General features: G+C 44.7%; 1 protein-coding gene across 1 annotated transcript in view; it reads left to right on the forward strand.

The window, feature by feature from the left end:
- LOC132447881 (guanine nucleotide exchange factor VAV2-like) overlaps positions 1 to 20506 on the forward strand; it is a 48340-nt gene that overhangs the window by 3427 nt on the left and 24407 nt on the right. The window contains 4 exon segments of the mRNA XM_060038886.1: positions 7393 to 7498; positions 12510 to 12608; positions 15067 to 15135; positions 16031 to 16131. Of these exon segments, the coding sequence (XP_059894869.1) occupies positions 7496 to 7498; positions 12510 to 12608; positions 15067 to 15135; positions 16031 to 16131 (272 nt within the window). The 5' untranslated portion in view covers positions 7393 to 7495.

Below are 20506 nucleotides of genomic sequence, written 5' to 3' on the forward strand. Positions count from 1 at the left end.
CTGCGTTGTATCTGTAAATTAGGGGTGTCATCGACTCCGATTTCGTCACATGCTACCAAGTAAACACGCCTATAAAGAATAAATGTATGCACTTCAGTGCTCCGGTCTGGACCAGGGATGTGACTCTGCACATGAATCCCAGAGCTGAGACATGCATTGGCACGCCTGGAGGCCGTCTCTAACCACGCTTTCAGTCGAACGGACCGGGCTGAATGCTAATGACATCCGGGTGGCTGAGGTTAGAGTGTAGCTTCCCTTCTGATAAGCATCGGGGAACAGTGATAATATGGAGCTAGGACTAGTGTTAGCTGTGTCCGGTAGCTTTAATTTCCTCTGTCGTTGCTAGGGAGATGGAAAGCTATCGGTTTATGTCATCGCTGTGGCGTGCACACGCTGTTAATCCTAAAATTGTTGGGGTGTTTGTGTGTATGTGTGTGGGTGTGTGTGTGTTTGTTGTTTGTGAACAAGGGATTTTGTCTGGATTTGTGTGTCCCAGCAAAAAGTAAAGAGGAGCTAGCCAGAGTTTTTCTCGTGTTTAAATGCTAAACCAACAATCGAAACCAAACCGAACCAATTCAAATGGAGCAGAACAACAAATAACACAAAGAAGCAAGTGTTGACTCAACCATTTAATTCCGTCAAGCTCACTTTAACTAGATTTGAAGTTTCCAAGTCTAAATCAACAAGTTTGAGAACAGCGAACAGAGGTTGTCTTGGTTGGCGTCGTAGTGACAGGCATTGTCAACATGTGTGTACATCGCTAAAGCAGGAAGACATCATTCACGGCCCATCTTTGTTAATTTGTCCATTAGTTAATACCAACACTGTAGTAAGCCATGTTATTTCCTCTCATGGTATTATCAGATGCAACATTTGGCTAGTAAATGAGATACTCTGTAGAGTCTCAATAGTCCCGCTGGCTCGTGAATGTGTCTCTTTGTCTCTACTTCATCCGCCTCAATTCATTCAATGGAAGATGATTTAATTAACGTGAGTTTGATATGAGGGGTTTGGAAGGTACTGGGAACCAATAGCTGATGTTTAACTGTTTACACCTGTTACTTTTTGTATGAGCACCTAATAAATGACTGGATAGGAATCATTGCAGCAATGATTGCATGAAATGTAGCATTTTTATTCACTGGCCAAGAACACTATGTTTGTAAAAAGCCTTTGTGCATGTATGTCTAAACACAGAGGACAAGTAAGTTATCATGCATATTACATTATTACATGTAATCCACATGTGTAACAGTCATGTTGCTTTTTATATTTGTATGGTAGCCAAATAGGTAAGATAAAAAAAAAAGAAAAAAAAAATCACAACAACATTAACTCCTGAAGGTAAAGGTGGGAGCCGATCACAAAGATCGGGCTGAGGGCAAGTAATGTGAAAGTATCTTTCATGTGGCCACACAAAGGAGGACACGATCGGACATGGGAGTTAAGAATATATTACTATACATTGCCCTTATGTTGCAAACCGGTGGTTGGAAAATGTGGAAAGGTACCAACCCTTTCCGGTAGGAATGATGTTTTTTTTTGTTTTGAGTTTATGATCTTGATTCCGTAGTTGTGGTTGGGATTTTCTATATGCCGTTGTGTTTTCCGAATTGACGTGTTTTCTGATTTGCAATTGTGCTTCCCTATTTCCCGCTGTGATTGGCACGTCACCACCGTACTTTGATTCATACTGATTTGTGTATGTCACACATACGCAAACCGTGTTCCGAGACAATGTGCTCCATTAACCAGATCCCCTTTGCTTGATATTTTACAATGACTTTATGATTATATAATGGTCATGCATAATAGTTTGCTCTAGCAAATTTGCACCCTTGGAAGAGCTGTCACAACATGTTTTCCTCAACATGTGAGGGGAGCGGTCACAGTGCAGTAACGAACACACCGCCGCATCGGGAACATTTTAACAAAACATTCCAGCAGAAAAACAGCTTTGTCTCTTTGGAGAAGATATTCAAGAGTCTGCTCTGATCCAAAGCTATTATCCAAAGTGACTTACTATGAGTTCAGATACATGGCACTAAGAAGCTGGTAGGGGTTAGTGCATGTTGCTCAAAGTTGCCTACAGGTAAACTGTGGACAATGGGTTTAGAACCAAGAACCTTTTTGTGGGATTCAAACATCCATAATGCACTTCAAAGAAGCTTTAAAGGACTAAGTTCAGTACATGCCAAAGGATACCATGGCTGGTATTCGCAGGTTCTGATCCCCAAGCTCCTGCTTGCTTCCAGGCTAACATCTTCTCGCTATGCGGAAGCACATTAAAATCTCCAGCTGACATCCCTACCTACAGGCAGGACAGGCCAGCCACTCCACAGAGCACTGGAGGAAAGCAACAAAAAATGGAAGCATTCATAACATGATGTTACTTTTAGGAAGCTAGTGAGCGTGCTTCCCCTCTGGGGATCTGTGTTCAGTAGCGATAGCGGGAGCACTGGGGCACCAGTGGGACCCTACAGGGCCGCTGGGATTAGCCAAGTGTTCAACTCAACGCTACTGCGGCTACGCAGCACCAGTGTGGCCCTGCAGGGCTAGCAATGTGTAAACACTTGACCTGTGTACAACAGCGTGAGTGTGACACTACAGCGCCGTTAGCGTAGCATTAGCGTGGAGCCATAAGGCTAACAAGGCCCTGTACTGAGTCCATGGGGCCCCCCAAAGATTCGCCTGCTCTCTATCACACCAAGGCTAGCACAGGGATGTGGATGTTAGGGGACATTCGTTACACACATGCACAGACACACACACACACACACACACACACACACACACACACACACACACACACACACACACACACACACACACACACATTTGTGCACAAACATAAACACATTAGTGCAAACTCACACTATGCTCCAGGAAATAGGTAGATGTAGGCATCCATACAAATACGCACACACACGCACAGTCACACCCACACCAACGTCAGAGATTGAATGATTTATGTGTCTTACTGGCCCAGGCGACCAGAGGACATGCATACTAAAGCTGTTATAAGACTAAATATGGATGTTTTCAACGTGCACACACACACACACACACACACACACACACACACACACACACACACACACACACACACACACACACACACACACACACACACACACACACACACACACACACACACAGAAGCACACACACACCCCTACATGCTCACTCACACACAAGGATGGCTCGCCTCAAAATGAAAACATCTGTTTGACCTCAAAGTATCTGCTTATCGACGGATATCAGAATCACTTTTTAGGGAAGATAAATGATATTAAAGGTGACAATTTTCTTTAGAAAGGTGCTACATGTATTCACACATAGTTCATGGTGTCCTTCATTTTCCCTGAAGATCTTCCTCCTCCTCATCTCCTCACATTAGTCTTTCATTGCTTTATGTCTGTCCCCTCTCTCATGGATTAGACCTGGGATTACAAGACATTTGGTAATCTCTTCCTCCCCTTCCAAACACTCTCTCAGATTACAGAGCGAGAGAGAGCGAGGTTAGCAGGTTTGGAGAGGGCCGTAAAGCCTGGGGGGCACTGGTGGGTGCTGAGCGTTAGACCGTTAATTTAGTGGCACATCTCCGGCAGTTATGACTTTGACTTTGTATTGGACATGTTGTGCAAAGGATCATGGGACGTCTTGCGATAGTGTAGTCACACGACGCCAGACGATCTGAGATCTCACCCTTAATTTTTTCCCCAAACATCAGAGGATGTCTAACAAACGGTCCCTAACAGACCTTTGGTTTGACAGGGAATGATGCTCTCCCCCTCTTACCGTCCATTGTGAAACAAACTGAAAACATAGAGAATCACGTCGTCACACGGTGAAAGCTTTTTATAAAAATATATACATAAAGTATCCTGATCAACTATATTGTTGACTTATTTTTCGTTGAATGTCTGCTCAGTCCACAAGATTGGTGAAATGAAGGATTTCAAGCAACTTTGTTTGAATATTTGTAACCCAGTATAAGAAAGACTTTTAATTAGTTAGTATGACAGACACACACACAACTCCTGCATGTCACTGCCGCATTATAATGGTTAAAAAGTAGCAACGAAACCTGGGTGTTTTGTTCTAGTTGAGAGAATTTCTTAGCGACCGACTTGTGAGTCTAGCGCTGGCTTGTCGGATTGTGGTGTGCTGATAAACAATTCAGACAAAATGTGAACGGTTAAATTCACGTTATGCTAATGAGCCCGTTAATTGCAAGATAATTGGCCATTTGATTGATAGTGCCCAACATCTGGCGGGCACTGGTGGACTGGCAGAGTTGAATTTCATTTCCTGCTTTAAAGCACTTCAAGCAGTGCTGTAAACCATCCATAAGCAGCTGGCTCACTGGGGTGCTTATGGGAGTTGGTATGTAATGGCCACATATGAAGCAAGACCCCTCAATTAACGGTTCAGACGGACCTCGTGATATCCCAGCTAGGATGCTGAATACATGATCAAAGCTCCATGCCTTCTCCAATCTTGCCCATCTCCCATACAGTTCTGTTCTCCAGTCAGTGGAATGACTAGTCTTGTATCTTAGACCAAGCCGTGAACATAGTCTAACAGAGTGTTGTGTTAACACCTTCTGCACAGTCCCCCCGCTCGGGGGCCCAGCTATTAAGTTCCTAGAAAACGTGCGCCGCCCCGCACTTTCTCTGCTGTACCTGTAATAAAAAGACTGGGAACTACCTCCTCACCGGCGAGATTAAAAGTACATCAGCGCTTTCCTCCGAAGCACATAATGAGATCCAATTCGTCTTCGAGGACGCAAACGCAAATTTAAAGGCCGCGGAGAATCGGGCGCTACGGCGCGCTCCGCCCGCGGTCCTCCTCGTAGCTTTAGAGGCGGTAATTGCCCCGGCCGTGTTGATTAACAAATTTAATTTATTTAGCTAATGACGCTCCCTGTTGAGCCATCACCGCCACAATAAGCTGTAAATGTTGCATACGTATGAATTGCTTTCCCAGAGAACACAGCGTTATAGGGGGTCGGTGGAGAGGGGGGTGGTCCTCAAGGGTCAGTAACCGCCCCCCCCCCCCCCCCAGAAGTCATTTGGCTCCCCACCGCAGAACGCCGTATTGTGCTGGCTGCGGGCCTAATTAAAGGTCACTGCGCTAGCTGGGAGCCGGACCCAGGGCGGCGGATTAGAGAGACGTAGCGCTCTCCGCTGGATGGGGAAGCTGTCTGCTCTGACCGCTGTTTACGTGTACACAAAAACACTGCATCTGTCCCTGGGTTTATTAAGGGAGTGTGATACACAAAGGCTTTATGGTGGAGTGTTGTGTTTATGCTAGTGATATGCTCTACATTTATTTAGCCTTGTTGTGGTGATAAATTGTTTGTGTGTATAGTTTGTGTGTTCCCGGTTAATGCAAGGCACATATGGGGTTTGTTAAGGGTTCTGTAATACCTCCATGGCTTTAGAGTTGAGCACGGTTTTGAAACGAGCAATCTTTTCCAAATTTGATTAGTATCATTGTTGTCGTAATACATAATGTGATGATTTATTTCTTTGTGTTCACAGATGACTCAAAACGTAGACTTCCTGGGGTTTGTAAAGGGTTCTCAAAAATGTTCAAGTTGAGTACCGGGGAAAATATAGCAATAGTTCATTTATTTAACCTTGCTGTAATAAATAATTTAGACACTAGCCTTTATCCAAAGTGACTTTGGATTTGAATTTATTTATTGAATTTGAGGATACGTGTCAGGCATCCTTCAGAAAGATGCCTAACCCTTGTCAGATAGGAACAGGAAGGGGTATAGTATATTGCTCAAGGATTACTTTTCAGAGACTGTGAACGTTTGGTATCAAACCCAGAACATTGAGTCTGAGCATGAAACACCCAATGTTTGGCTTGTGTGTACAAACTTTTTTGAGACATGTTTGGTTGAATTTTGTTGTTGTTGTGGTTCTGATGAAACTAATAGCTGAAATGACATTGTGCCCTGAATTCAATATTTAAAAGAATTTGCTTGTGGAGTTGAATCCCCAAAAGACCCTCTACAACAGTGTCATAAACCACCCTCAGGCAACAACTGAACCTACGGCAATGGGATAAAAAGTGATGTTATGCATTAATAATTGTATTTTTTTAAGAGAAGGGCGGAATAAAGAAACACAGCCTGGAGCAAAACGTTTAGGTTATTTCTCAGTGGTAGAACTGTTCAGAAGTGGTGGATTGGTTTTGCCACTCGTGCCAGAAGCGGTTGTAGTGTTAAATGTGTCCGTTTCTTCTGGGTGTTTTGTGCCTCTAGCCGTAGGGTGAGTCAAAAAACATTTGAATAGCAATAGCATTTTCAACTGACCTTCTACTGACCTGTAGATTTATTAAATCAGTTAATGTTAGCGTATCGATTTGTCATGTGTATATATATACATTTGATTTTGGTTTTGGTTTTGGTTTTGTATGTGTGTGTATATAGATGCTGAAAAGTCAGAAGTAAAAAATAATATAATAAAGTCTTGCAACCAAAACATGTGTGGTTGTAAGGATCCCTGATTTAACTAGCTGCATCTTGTCAGCTAAACATTGGTGTGTGACGGTGCTTGTGATGCTTAACCCTTCCAGACACCACTGTGAACATTAAGCGCTCCCCAATGGAGCTCTGTACATCCACACACGCCCGACACACTGCAGGGGGTTCATAGCATGCCTGTTCATGAAGGTTAACCCGTCCGGACACGCTATTAATATTAAATGCTCTCCTGATGGAGCACCACGCTTTGGCCTGTGCTTGTTATAACAGCTTTGTTTAATCTGTAAAGTAGCACAATGTTAGCAGTGTTTCTTTGATAAAACTCTCTGAGCCCTCGAACTCAAACTTTTTTCTGATGCCCCAAAAATATATTGAAGTCGGCTATCGACTTCAAATGACGACTTAGAATATCTTAAATCGGCGGCAGCCCCAGAGCTAGCTTACTATGATGTGCAACTCTGACTCATGGCTCCTGCCAGCCACCAAGCTAACGCATACGGTAATGACTTGATTGAATATGCCAAATAAACATATCCACAGCTGTATGAGTAGTCGACTCCTCTAATGGTAAGTTAGCAAGTTAACGTGACATATTTCACCGGCGGAGCCGAAGATAATATCTCCACTCTTCCCAAGCTAGTTCAAATCACAACGTTGTGGAACTACGTCTTTTGTTATTGTTTTGATTGAGAAACCCCCTAGTGGATGAAATTACATTTAATGCATACATTAAGCACAGACATCTAACATATAATAAAACAACAAAAGGTTTCAATAAAAATGATATATATTTAAATGGCCTTGTTTCTGTGTGTGTGTGCGTGTGTGTGTGTGTGTGTGTCTGTGTGTGTGTGTGTGTGTGTGTGTGTGTGCGTGTGCGCGTGCAGCGAGCACGACCTGGGTGAGGATGACATCTACGACTGCGTGCCGTGCGAGGACGATGGAGACGACATCTACGAGGACATCATCAAGGTGGAGGTCCGCCAGCCCATGGTGAGAAACACCTCCTCCTCTATGCTCAGCTCCTCACCTCCACACCTCACCTCCACCTCCACCACCCCCCCTACCGCTATAACACCCTCCATGCCTCCATGGACCCCTCCCCCTCCAAAACAACCCTGAGATGATCCTCCACCCCCCTCTGCTCTCTCACACCACCCCACCTCCACCTCCATGCACCTCCATCACCCCCATACCGCTAAATCCCCCTCTGCTCTCTCAACACCCCACCTCCACCCTTCACACCTCCACACTTCCCCACCCCCATCACATACCTACACGAAGCCCCCCACCTCAAGAACAGCCCATGGTGAGGACATCTGTCGATTCGCTTTTTACACAACCTCCACCCTCCACCCTCCACCTCCACCCTGCAGCTCCACCCCACCCTCTGCTCCCCACACATGCCCTACCCACAGGCAGCCTCACCTTCAGAGTAGCCCCCATGCCTCCACCCCACACCTTCACACTCCTCACCCCCCCCCCCTAGCCCTAACCCTAACGTCTACGTATCCCTCCACCCACAACACACCCCATAGTGAGGGGGGCATCTGTCTCCTTCAGCCGAGCTCCACACACACGGCACCCCCCCCCACACACACACACACACACACGCACGCACACACACACACACACACACACACACACACACACACACACACACACACACACACACACACACACACACACACACACACACACACACACACACACACACACACACACACACACACACCCGTACACACACCCACACACCCTACACTACCTTCACCCCCGACACCTGGATCACACATGATGTGTGTGTTAATCCATGCCAACACAAATCTACCCAAATGGATTAACACACACACACACGCACACGCACACAAATGTAAATGAGCAAGCACCATAGAAAAAATACATGTAGAACACCCTTCAACATTCATGCATGCACCGAACCATTCAAGCTTGCATGCTCTCACACACACACACACACACACACACACACACACACACACACACACACACACACACACACACACACACACACACACACACACACACACACACACACACACACACACGCACACACGCACCAACAAAGTCTCGCAGGCTTTATCAGCGTCATACCACACAAGAACACACAAGTACACACACAAAGTAGCTATCTGTAATGTTGTCACTGTTTGCATCATGGGTGAGACTGTCTCTAGTGCTATGTGATGAATGGTTGTGTTATATAACATTTATTATTATGTTACCTTCTATATTTTTTATATAACATCTTTCACTGTATAATCTTCATTATAACCATTTTATCACCTTATGTGTTTAATATAAATACTACCTGCTTTATCTTTTAATATATTACATTATATATTTCTAGATATTTAATACAACAATTTTCAAGATATTACATCATAACATGTATCATTATGATACCTTATTTATTTATGTAACATATATCATTGTGCAACCTTCTATATGCTAAATATAACATAACTTATTACCTTCTATATGTATTATATAAAATACATCATTATACCTTCGATATGTTCAATATAACATTGAATATTATCTTTCTTATGTGTAATAAATATCTAATAATACCTTTATTATGTTTAATATAACATATATCATTGAGTTACCTCTATATGTATAATGTCAAAGCCAGCTTTATTGTCAATTCCAACATATGTGCCAGACAAACGGAGGCAATTAAATATTATATTTACAATACATAAATTATAAATAAAAAAATTGAATAATTATGAATAGTGCAAAGTTAAGGCAAAACAAAACGGCATATATAAAATAAAGTAAAAAAAGTAAATCCATTGAAATATGCAATAGGAGTTCTTGGGGGCAAATTGGAGGGGGTTTTAAAGTCCAGAGGTTGTGGGGGCAGAGGGGAGGGAGTGAGGGGAGAGAGTGGAGCTTCCTGACAGCCTGGTGGTCAAAGCTGTTTCCCAGTCTGGTGGAGCCGGCCCGGAGGCTGCGGTACGGTCTCCCAGATGGCAGCAGGCTGAAGAGGCTATGTGAGGGGTGGCTTGGGTCACCTACAATTCTGGTAGCTTTATCATCTACCATTATATTATCATCGATATGTTTCAATTAAATTAGATGTTATTTGATATCCCTTCATCGCAGTTAGTCTTATAGGGCTTGCTTAACAGGCCAAATATTTACAACACCTCCTAGCTATAGAACCCCAGAGGGCATGACAAAACTCCCTTTTTATCAAACTATAAATCCTGATAAATTTGGCAGAGTGGGGATTCGGGCAATTTGTGCCAGAATTGAGTCAAGGCATCCAGTCACAGTCGCACAATAGACCAGGCAGCCAGTCACTGCAATAGACCAGGCATCCAGTCACGGTCACTGTAACAGACCAGGCCTCCAATCACTGCAATAGACAAGGCATCCAGTCACAGTCACACAACAGACCAGGCGTCCAGTCACTGCAATAGACAAGGCATCCGGTCACAGTCGCACAACAGACCAGGCGTCCAGTCACTGCAATAGACAAGGCATCCGGTCACAGTCGCACAACAGACCAGGCGTCCAGTCACTGCAATAGACAAGGCATCCGGTCACAGTCGCACAACAGACCAGGCGTCCAGTCACTGCAATAGACAAGGCATCCGGTCACAGTCGCACAACAGACCAGGCGTCCAGTCACTGCAATAGACAAGGCATCCAGTCACAGTCACAGCACTCTAAAACAGACAGTTATGAATCAGATGGGGCAAGGTGCACAGAAAACATGCAGACAACCGCTAATCTAGATTAGCAGCAGGATACTCAATATAACATCTAATATTACCTTCTATATGTTTAATATAACATCTAGTATCACCTAATTTATGATTAATGGAAAATATATATTAAATGACCTGCTTTATGCTCAATATGACATATAATATCACTTCCTATATGTTCAATATTATGTATATAATTCTTAATCTTTATGTTAAATATAACATCCATCATTATATGACCGTCTCTATGTTTGATATAACATCTAGCATTATATTCTCTCTGTTTGTTTAATATAACATCTATCATTATATTACCTTCTCATGCTGCAGATCAGATATATGCAGGTAAGTGATGCAAACAATTCATTCATTCACTCCACAGTTGGGTCTAATACTGTTTCCGTACATTAGCCCTTATCAAAATGCATTATAATGCATGTAATGCAAAGGAAAACGCTGGGCTGTGCATTGAGGCGGCAGTCATTCTCTCCCTTCAACACATACAGGCTTACAAACACCTGCTTTAACCCCCCCAGCTCTGCTAGGCACGCAAGCCCCTCGTTGTGTCACCCTGCGTCGTATCACAGAGCCTCACCTCATATAGCATCGAGCTGTGAGGAAACGCTCCCACTCTGACCAATGAGAGCTGCTACACTGAGCCCTTCTGACGCGCAGCAGAAGTTTATATAAACTCTGTTTTTAAATGCGTTGACGCGTCATTTGTTGACCAAACAGTGTTTTCGAAGATAGAACACGTGTTCATTAATTAAATAATGTAAAGATAAGAAGATGTAGTCAGGAGGAAAACTGCCGCTTGTTCAATTTGTTAATACATATCTTTACTGGCGGACTTAATTTGCATTCCTGCGTCCAATTGCATTGTGGTCCGGCTACATCGTAGGGTGGGGCGGGGATGCATCACGATCCCACCGTAGGGATCATGATGCACCCCTGTATCATGTCCAACGATCACGAACATTCGGAGGGCCATTGTGCTGTTATTGAAGCTTCAGGTGAAACCTCGGGCCGTTAAATGAGTCGACGTGAACTGAATGCATGGTCCACTTGTTATTACTCACAACAATAAAAAAACGAATATAGCTTTAGCCCTCATCGTTTTTGATTGTACATCTACGTGCTCCTCTCGCTCTGGACGCGGCGGAGCAGGTCGTAAGTTGACACAACGCAACGTGGCGCTTTCATGCTCAGTGTAGCTCCTGGATTATACACACACACACACACACACACACACAACCCCCCTGAGAGGGACAGGATAGCCAGTGAGCCCAGCTGAGGTTAACTAAACCATCAAAGGCCTCGCCCCTCACCCCCTCTGATTGGCCGGCCCTCCTGATTGACAGGATGTAGCACAGAGAAAGTCATGGTTCTATAGTCGTGATGTGGTGTTTTGTCAGTGTGTGTCTTGTGATGAGTTGGCATGTGTTTGTGTTGGTGTCGACTAGTACATATTCATCCTCCCCTTCTAGTACACGCACACACACACACACACACACACACACACACACACACAGACACACACACACACACACACACACACACACACACACACACACACACACACACACACACACACACACACACACACACACACACACACACACACACACACGTTTGATGCATGTAGACATGTCAATGTGACTTTGTGAAAAAGGACTGGATGCACACAATCCACAAATCCAGAGGCACACCCATACACATGGACACCACACACACACAGGTATCTACATGGAAACAACACAAACACACACACCGCACACACACAGTCTTACATCTGACTTACATGTGTCTTGGGGCGTGCTGCAGTCTCTCTGTAATCACACAGCTTCATTCCCAGTCCACCTCATCCCATTCTCATCGACCGTGAACATTCCTCTTGATTTTGACTATGGTTCTCTACATCAGTGGAATCACAACTGGCCTAACCACACCCTAGAGTTAAATGTGTTTTAACTTTCACGTGTCATAAGGTTACGACAGGGCTTTCGTTTCCTTGTTGTGACTGGCATCTGTGAATATCAATGTATAAAATGTTTATATCAATGGTGACCATACAATGCAATATGTCTTCTCTCTGTAGTGCGAGTACTTCAAGCTGTCTATCGGTCGTAATAATGGTGTGTGTGTGTGTGTGTGTGTGTGTGTGTGTGTGTGTGTGTGTGTGTGTGTGTGTGTGTGTGTGTGTGTGTGTGTGTGTGTGTGTGTGTGTGTGTGTGTGTGTGTGTGTGCGCGCTTGGTCTCTCTAGAAGATGGGCATGAGTGAGGACGACAAGAGGAACTGCTGTCTAGTGGAGATCCAGGAGACCGAGGCCAAGTACTACAAGACCTTGGAGGACATCGAGAAGGTATGGGAACACACTGTGTATGTGTTTGTGTGTGTGTTGGCGTATATCTGCACAGTATTCAACTGAAGTGATTACGGCAAATGTTCTTCAAAATATTTAGACCACTCATGTGTCAAAATTGAAGTGACATCCAAACATACACGCATACCGACAAACACACACACCGAAACACAGACACATACATATACACACACACTCAGGAATACAAAGCTCTTGTGGGCAGGGCCACAGCGTGGAAAGGTCAGCTATTGGCCGATTCACCAGGGGCCAAATGTCAGAGGATCAATGCGGTTATTATTGGCTCACGATCACAGAGGGAATCCCTTCCCTGGGTGGAATCACTAGAGATACACACACCTTTATACACACATTCAAACACACTCACACAATATGCATGCATACACGTACACACACAATGCGTCCACAAATTGACACAGGGCGCCCATTAAAATGTATTCGAGGCCTCGAGTCAATATATGCACACATTTGAAATGCACACTCACACACCCCGTCACACACACATTAAACGCTAAATTGCTTATTCGTCAGTAAATCAGCCTTTATTAGTTGGTGAAACAAACAGCCGCCTCCGACGACACAATGCTAACGCGGATCGTTCTGCCGCTGACGATCCTAGCGAGGCCTCAGCCGCTCCACTGATCCCATTAGGGCTAAGAATACGCCGCAGCGCTACGTGGTGCGAGCGCTAGCGCGGGGCAGAGGGGAGCGGGAACACAGCGAGAGGCTCTCGCTGTGATCAGGGGACGCGTTGGGGCGTAATTGAGTTGGGGTTAATAAAGCTCGTCAGCTCGTCATCATTTTATAACAGATTTATTTGTTATCGTTAGCAGCGTGGGAAGCGACAGGCAGGTAATGATGTTAGCCAAACGGCCGGGCTGTCTCAGGTTGTCTTCACGGCTGGGAGTTAGTGCAGCTTTTATCGGAGCTATGGCAGCTCACAGCCGTATAGCAGTTTGAGCTGCTCCTGTTTATACTGCTGCTGTTACCTACCTACCTTTGTAAAAGGTGAAGGTGTCGATGATGAAACTAGATGAGCGTGTCATCTTTTTCACATGATATGAATCTTATTTTTGTTGAAAACTACAATGCAAAGTATTGCATGTCTTAACAAGGCAAAAAACACAACAAGATCAAGATACAATTAGCTAATCATGTTTTTTTTTATGTTTTTTGTATCTATATTTTGTTTCGTAGTTTTAAAGGCCGATCCTGAATCTAACATGATTCAAATGTTCCATTGAAAGACATTAAGTCACCGTAGTCTATAATAGCTGAACCGTCGTGTTGGGAACCTTTTGTCTCATAGGTAAAGCCTGTAAGTTGAACAATGTTTTTCTTTTGGGGGATTTGACTCATGACTTTTCTATTTGCTGATGTGTTTTGCTTTCAATAAAGGTCCATTTTGTTGGTTTGATGACCACTTTATGTCATGGCAGTTGCCATGACATGAGTATATTCTATACTGTAAAACTATATGGATAAATAATGTCATGCGATCAGATCAGCATTTCTTCTATACATTGAAATGTATAATTGAAATGTATTTTAAATATCTCACCATCAACCCACTTATGCATCCTCTTTGATTTCATAGGTGCATTATATTTATCACGGTATATTCTATTAATCTAAATTATAGCATATTAGGCTAATAGTAGCCTATATTATCTATCAGGCTGAATGCAGTCATGAGTCATTGAGCGGATGCGCTCGTCATTTAGCGTAGGCCCCTATCAGACAGCTATACACAGCTCGTCTCTTTCAGCTGCAATTGTGTCGTATATGATTCAGAGATCCGTCAACGACGGGTCTCGCCTGAAGAGTTTAATTTCATTATGCAAATTCTTAGTCGAGGACACCTTCGTAGTTTAATATGCTGACAAACCCTCCGTCCCCCAGCTGAGAGTATATTACTGTCTTAGTTGTCTTGTATTTGTATTTAAACTATGTTTTTGTACTTTTATAACCCTATAAACCTCTGGCTGAGGTGAAATGGTGGTGAAAGGGAGTAGGTAGTGCATTGTGTATAAGGGCTAATGTACCCTGACAGGGTGATGCAGGACCCTGACGCGGGGCAGAGCCGTCTGAGACACCCTAGAGTGGTTATTTTGTCGCTAATGACCGGCTCGCAGTACATAAGCTCCCTTTAGCGCGGCTACGTTCTGAGGAAATCAATAATTTCACATAAAATAAAACAACAAATAATGATTTCAATGATTTAACCTTGGTTTTATTGCTTCCGCAAAGAAAAGTAGTTTGTTTGAATCTACGGTTGTAAATAGCGTCCGTATGGCAACGGCCTGTGATGCAGAAATAAAAGGCTACAATGCCGCAATTGACCGATCAGAATTTAGTATTCAACAGAGCCTTGTGATTAAATGAATTATGGGTGTTTAGCTCTCTAACCCTGTCACCTCATGTCTCCGCCGCTGTGCAGAACTACATGATACCCCTGAAGCAGGTGTTCACTGTCCACGAGATGGAGGCCATCTTCGTCAACTTGGAGGTGAGTGAGGAGTGAGAAGCCCCCCCCAGAGGGTAAAGAGTCATATCATATCAAATGTTATGGTCTCTAGGCTGCAGATGATTGACAGGAGAGGGGGTGTGTGCAGAGGAATGACCTACCTGGGGGGCGGGTGGATTGATGCTTATTTTATTGATCGATGGGTCGACAGGCCTATGGGAATGTAGTAGGAGCCAATGCTGTATAAATAGTCATGGTTAATAGTGCTTTCTAGCAGGAGCCTTTTTTCATTTATGTTCTTTCAGGCAACCTTTATAAACAAAGTGCATCTGTCCATGTACGGCAATAAACCTCAACGAAAATATTTTTATATGCATAAATTCATTTTCAATAAAAAAACGACCTTCAGAATGATGTATGCATAAAACTACACACTGACACAGTTTAATATTTGCAATGACAACAGTTCTCCCCAAAATACCCTTTATTCAAATTTTTTACAAGAATTGTGTCCAAGAAAAACGGAAACAGTTTGTTATAAAGTGAATGCTAGAATGCTAAGGAATTGTTGTAAAAATGCAAGTGCTAGGATGGTAAGGAATGTTTTTATTGAGCAAATGTTGGGATACCTTCCATTCAGTTGCAATATAATCTGTGGCCAAAACAAGCACTTTTAGAGAACTTTTACTGTTATGCTAGGACGCAAAGGAAGTGTCTGGATGCTGTGTGTTGTTAAAAAGTGAATGGTAGGAAGCTAACAAACTGCCTGAAGGCTGTTTATTGTATTCAACTCTATGCTAAGATGCTAAAGAAGTGTCTGGATGCTGTGTGTTGTTATAAACTTCATGCTAAGATGCTAAAGATGTGTCTGGATGCTGTGTGTTGTTATGCACTCCATGCTAAGAAGCTAAAGACGTGTCTGTGTGTGGTGTCCCAGGATGTGATCAAGGTGCACTTTGCCCTGCTGAGGGCCATCGACCTCAACATGGTGGGAGGAGGGAACGGCCTCGGGAACATCTTCCTGGACTTCAAGGAGAGGTCAGGGATACATCGATTTACTGTCATCTGTGTGTTTATGAAAAGGATATGTTTTGGGTTGATGTGTGTGTGTGTGTCGGATTGATGTGTTTGTGCGTGTGTGTGTGTGTGTGTGTGTGTTTGCGTGTGTGTGTGTGTGTCTTAATGAATAAAATATCTTGTGTTGATGTTTGTGTCTGCATGCACAATGTGTTGTGTTAATGAAGCTGGTATTGAGAGTTAGAATCGGAGTGTGTGTCCGTGTGTGACCACTTGTGTCCCCAAAACTCCCTCCAGCTGTTTATGATGGCATTAATTCTACACATTTTAATCAGGACCTCTGCTTCAGGCCTGTCCTGGGGAGCCACAGGACAGGCTTGGTTTAGGTCTCCCAGGATTACACAGCGGATAGACAGGATTACTATTGACGCAATGAATCAATTAAAACAAAAAGATGTGAGAGGGAAAAAAAAAGCTGACGATGCATCTGTCCACCAATCAGATGAGCCCTGTAAATCTACTCAAAGTCGCGGCACCCAAAGTCTCCCCGCTTTCTGTTGAGTCAGATGTTTCCTAAACACAATTGTGCCGCCCCTTTTATCAGATTTGTTCTGTGTCTAATCCCAGCCTATCTGTTCCGCTCTCTTCTGAGCTCTCCTCGTCTTCTTTCCTCTCTTTTGTCCTTCTCTCCTCTCTCCTCTCTTTGCTTCTCTACACTTCACTTCTCCTTTCTACTTTCCTCTTCTCTCCTTCTACTGCTCCCTCGTTACCTCTCCTCTCCCCCTTTCTCTCCCTGATCCTCTCTCATCTTCTCTTTTCTGCTCTCATCCCGTCCCCCCTCTCCTCTCCCATCTTATCCTCTCCTCTTCGCCCCCCCTTCTCTCCTTCCTCTTCCTCATCTCCTTCCTCTCTTAATCATATTGCCACGACACACACACACACACACACACACACACACACACACACACACACACACACACACACACACACACACACACACACACACACACACACACACACACACACACACACACGTAGAAAGATACACATACACACACCCGCACATACACACACTCCAAAATACCCCACCCACCACATGACTGCCGTTAACCCCTTCAACCATCCAAATGAGAACTGTGTATAGGGTATTACTCTATTAGAACAGCCTGAATGTATGTGTGTATAGAGTACTCTAGGGTCCCAGACTGTATGTGTGTGTGTATCGGGTAGTACTCTATTCGAACAGCCTGTATGTGGGTGTATCCAGTACTCTTAGGACCCAGCCTGTTTGTATGTGTGTGTGTGTGTGTGTCTGTGTATGTGTGTATCGAGTACTTTAGGGTCCCAGCCTGTGTCTGTGTGTGTGTGTGTGTGTTTGTGTAGAGTACTCGAGGGTCCCAGCCTTTGTGTGTGTGTGTTTGTGTGTTCTTTAAGTGAGACGGTGTGTCTGCTCTCTACTGGGTTAAGTGTGGTTAATCTGGCGTTGAGCGGAACCAAGACGGCTCCATGCTGGGCCGAGTGCTGCTGCATCCTGGGTAACGGTGTTGACGCCGATGATTGGTCTTGGCACAAGGTCATGATTCCGTATGCAGTAGGCACGGTATGATGATGGGGTGTGTGTGTGTGTGTGTGTGTGTGTGTGTGTGAGTGTTAAGTGTTAAGCCTTGCTATAGTGCAGTCCAGACACATCCCAATGTGTGGAAGTCGGATACATTTGACTTGAGATGTGTGCGTTCATGCGTTCTTCCTCTCTGCTCATTTCACCCCATGCTCCTCACTTTTACTTTCCCCTCATCTCCTATTCTCCTCTCCTCTATCCCCTCCTCCCCTCCTTCATCCGCTGTCCTCCTTTTTTGTTTCACTCCATGTGTCTCTTCTGCACTTTCCAGTCTGGTCCTTTCTCCTTTCGTCTCTTCTCATCTCCTCTTCTCCTTCTCTGCCTTTTAATTTCCCCCCGTCTACTCTTATCCTTTGCTCCCCACTCATCCCCTTTCCTCCTCTCCACTCCTTCCTCCTTTCCTCTCCCTCATCCCCCCTCCTCCTCTCTACTCCTTCCCACTTTCCTCTCCTCCTGTCCTCTCCCTCATCCTCTCTCTATCCTCTCCCTCATCTCTGTAACATGATTCTGCTCGAGCTACCCTCCCTTCCCTCCCTCCTCTCTGGGTGTTTTAATTGTAACTTAATCTCCTCATCCCTGGGAAGGGCCGGACAGCTGGCCTGAGGGCTCTTCAGTGGGTGTAGGTGGCCGTCGCTTCCAACATGACTCCCTCTGCCCGGGCCCGAGTGTTGCCTCACGACATGCTAGCATGACGGGGCACATCTGAAGAAACAGCTTCCATCTCTCCCTCTCCATCCTCCCCTCTCTTCCACAAAGACGCAGGCACAGACGAACGCACCCGAAGCACACGCAGAACCACGTATGATGGCACAAACCAAAAAAAAAACATGTATGAAGCCAGACACACTCACACAAACATACGATCACAGACATGCAAGCACACACACAAGGAAACGGTTATGCAAACACACACAATCACACACACACACACACACACACACACACACACGTATTCACAAGTATAACACAAATTCTCACACACACACACACACACACACACACACACACACACACACACACACACACACACACACACACACACACACACACACACACACACACACACACACCCACACGTTAAAATCCACACACAGTGTTGCCTGTTTAGTTCATTGGAGGACTTGATCCGATTGCTGCGACGTATACAAGTCTTAACTTGCACGCAATTCAGAAGGCGATCAGCCTGCCAAGTACTTCCTGCTCCGGCCTGGAGTTGAGCCCCGACACAGATTCCAGTAGCGACGGTAAAATTAACAAATCCCTGCACAGAGTCAACCATAATGTAGCCCGGCACCTCCCTCCAAAGTGGACCGATTCAAAGACACTAAACCCAATCACAGTTTTCAATTTGATTTTCCTTTGGTTCGCTGGCTGCCACAACTAATTATCGTTACCCAGGGAATATTGGCGCTTTGAGTGAAATTGTCTGCTAAATGTAACTGAAAAGTAAATTGGAAATATTTATGGTTTGCGCTGCTCTTACTCCGTGACATTAGCTAATGCTAATCATAGGATTAAATAATCATGGGATTAGCATTAGTACATAATAGGAATTAGCAGCAGTCAGACAGGTAAATCCAGCATTTGAGGCTGGATATACCTGTGAATGCACAGGGATTTGCATTTGAGCAGACAGTCTACAGTTTTAATTTACATATATTTACATGTAGTCATTTAGCAGACGCTTTTATCCAAAGCTATTTACAAGTGAGGCTGAGATCTATCAAAGCTTACAATCAATGCACAAAATGTGTTAAATTATCCAACATCGTCTTCGCTTCCGCTAAACATTTAACGAAATGGTGTGCTCTGTTAACAGGGGATTCCCTGACATCCTCATTGTATAGACGTAGATGGAGAGTATTTCAGGATGGAGGTTCAGTTGAATTGCTGATGATGTGCATCACTTCCTCTCCCGCTTATCAGCGTGATTGGCGCCAGTAGCTGCCTCATAATGAGCGTGCTGCAGCTCCCTATCTATTGGTTGATGGTAGAACGGTAGAACCAGGGGGACTCATGCTCCCCGTCCGCGTCTGTCCTGCCCGGGATCTCAGGCCCGCCTGCTGCCGTGTCACTCATTTGGCTATCTGGGCTTGTAAGTCCCACTGACCTTTGCAACAATGCCGCTTTTTCTTTATATTTCGGTCCCCTCGCGACTCAGGAAATAGACCCGGGTGCCTTTTCTTCGGCACATTTGTCTTTGTAGCGACTGCCACGTTGAAAATGTCACTGGCCTTATCTCGCTCCCCTCCTCTCTTCTGAAGCGGCACGAGCGCTCGCCGGTGCAAAGGGTAGAGTGTGTTCTGCGGGGCGCCCACGTGCTCTAAATAGAAATGTAAATGGCCTTTTGTTGCCGCCGTCCGCTCGCATTTACCGAGTCCTCCAACTCATTTCCGGAGTTAATGCCGGGTCCCGTTCTAACCCTGTGATGACTACTCCAGGCGATTCCCGGAAGGTGTTTTTGAGGCTCTATATTGCCAGCCTCTCGGCTCCCAATTGCAGTCTTCCTGGATGCGTTGAGTGGAGGTTATGGGAAGGTCCCAACACCAGGTGTCAAAGAACATTAGCTGCCTTCAAGGCCTGTCACTTCCGCTTTGCTGGGAAGATGTCTACACTGGGCTGATGTCTTTACTGGGCTGATTCAGCCGCTAGGTGTTTGTTAGGGCCCGGTTGGAGGTCCAGGAAGCAGTTCCTGGAAGTTGTGTTTTCTGTGTAATCGCATGCATCACAGATCCCCTCCAGGATATAACCTGAAGACTTTGTAAGTGTGCAGTAAAT

This window comes from Gadus macrocephalus, chromosome 19 (genome assembly GCF_031168955.1).
Source record: "Gadus macrocephalus chromosome 19, ASM3116895v1".
Classification (NCBI taxonomy): Eukaryota; Metazoa; Chordata; class Actinopteri; order Gadiformes; family Gadidae; genus Gadus; species Gadus macrocephalus.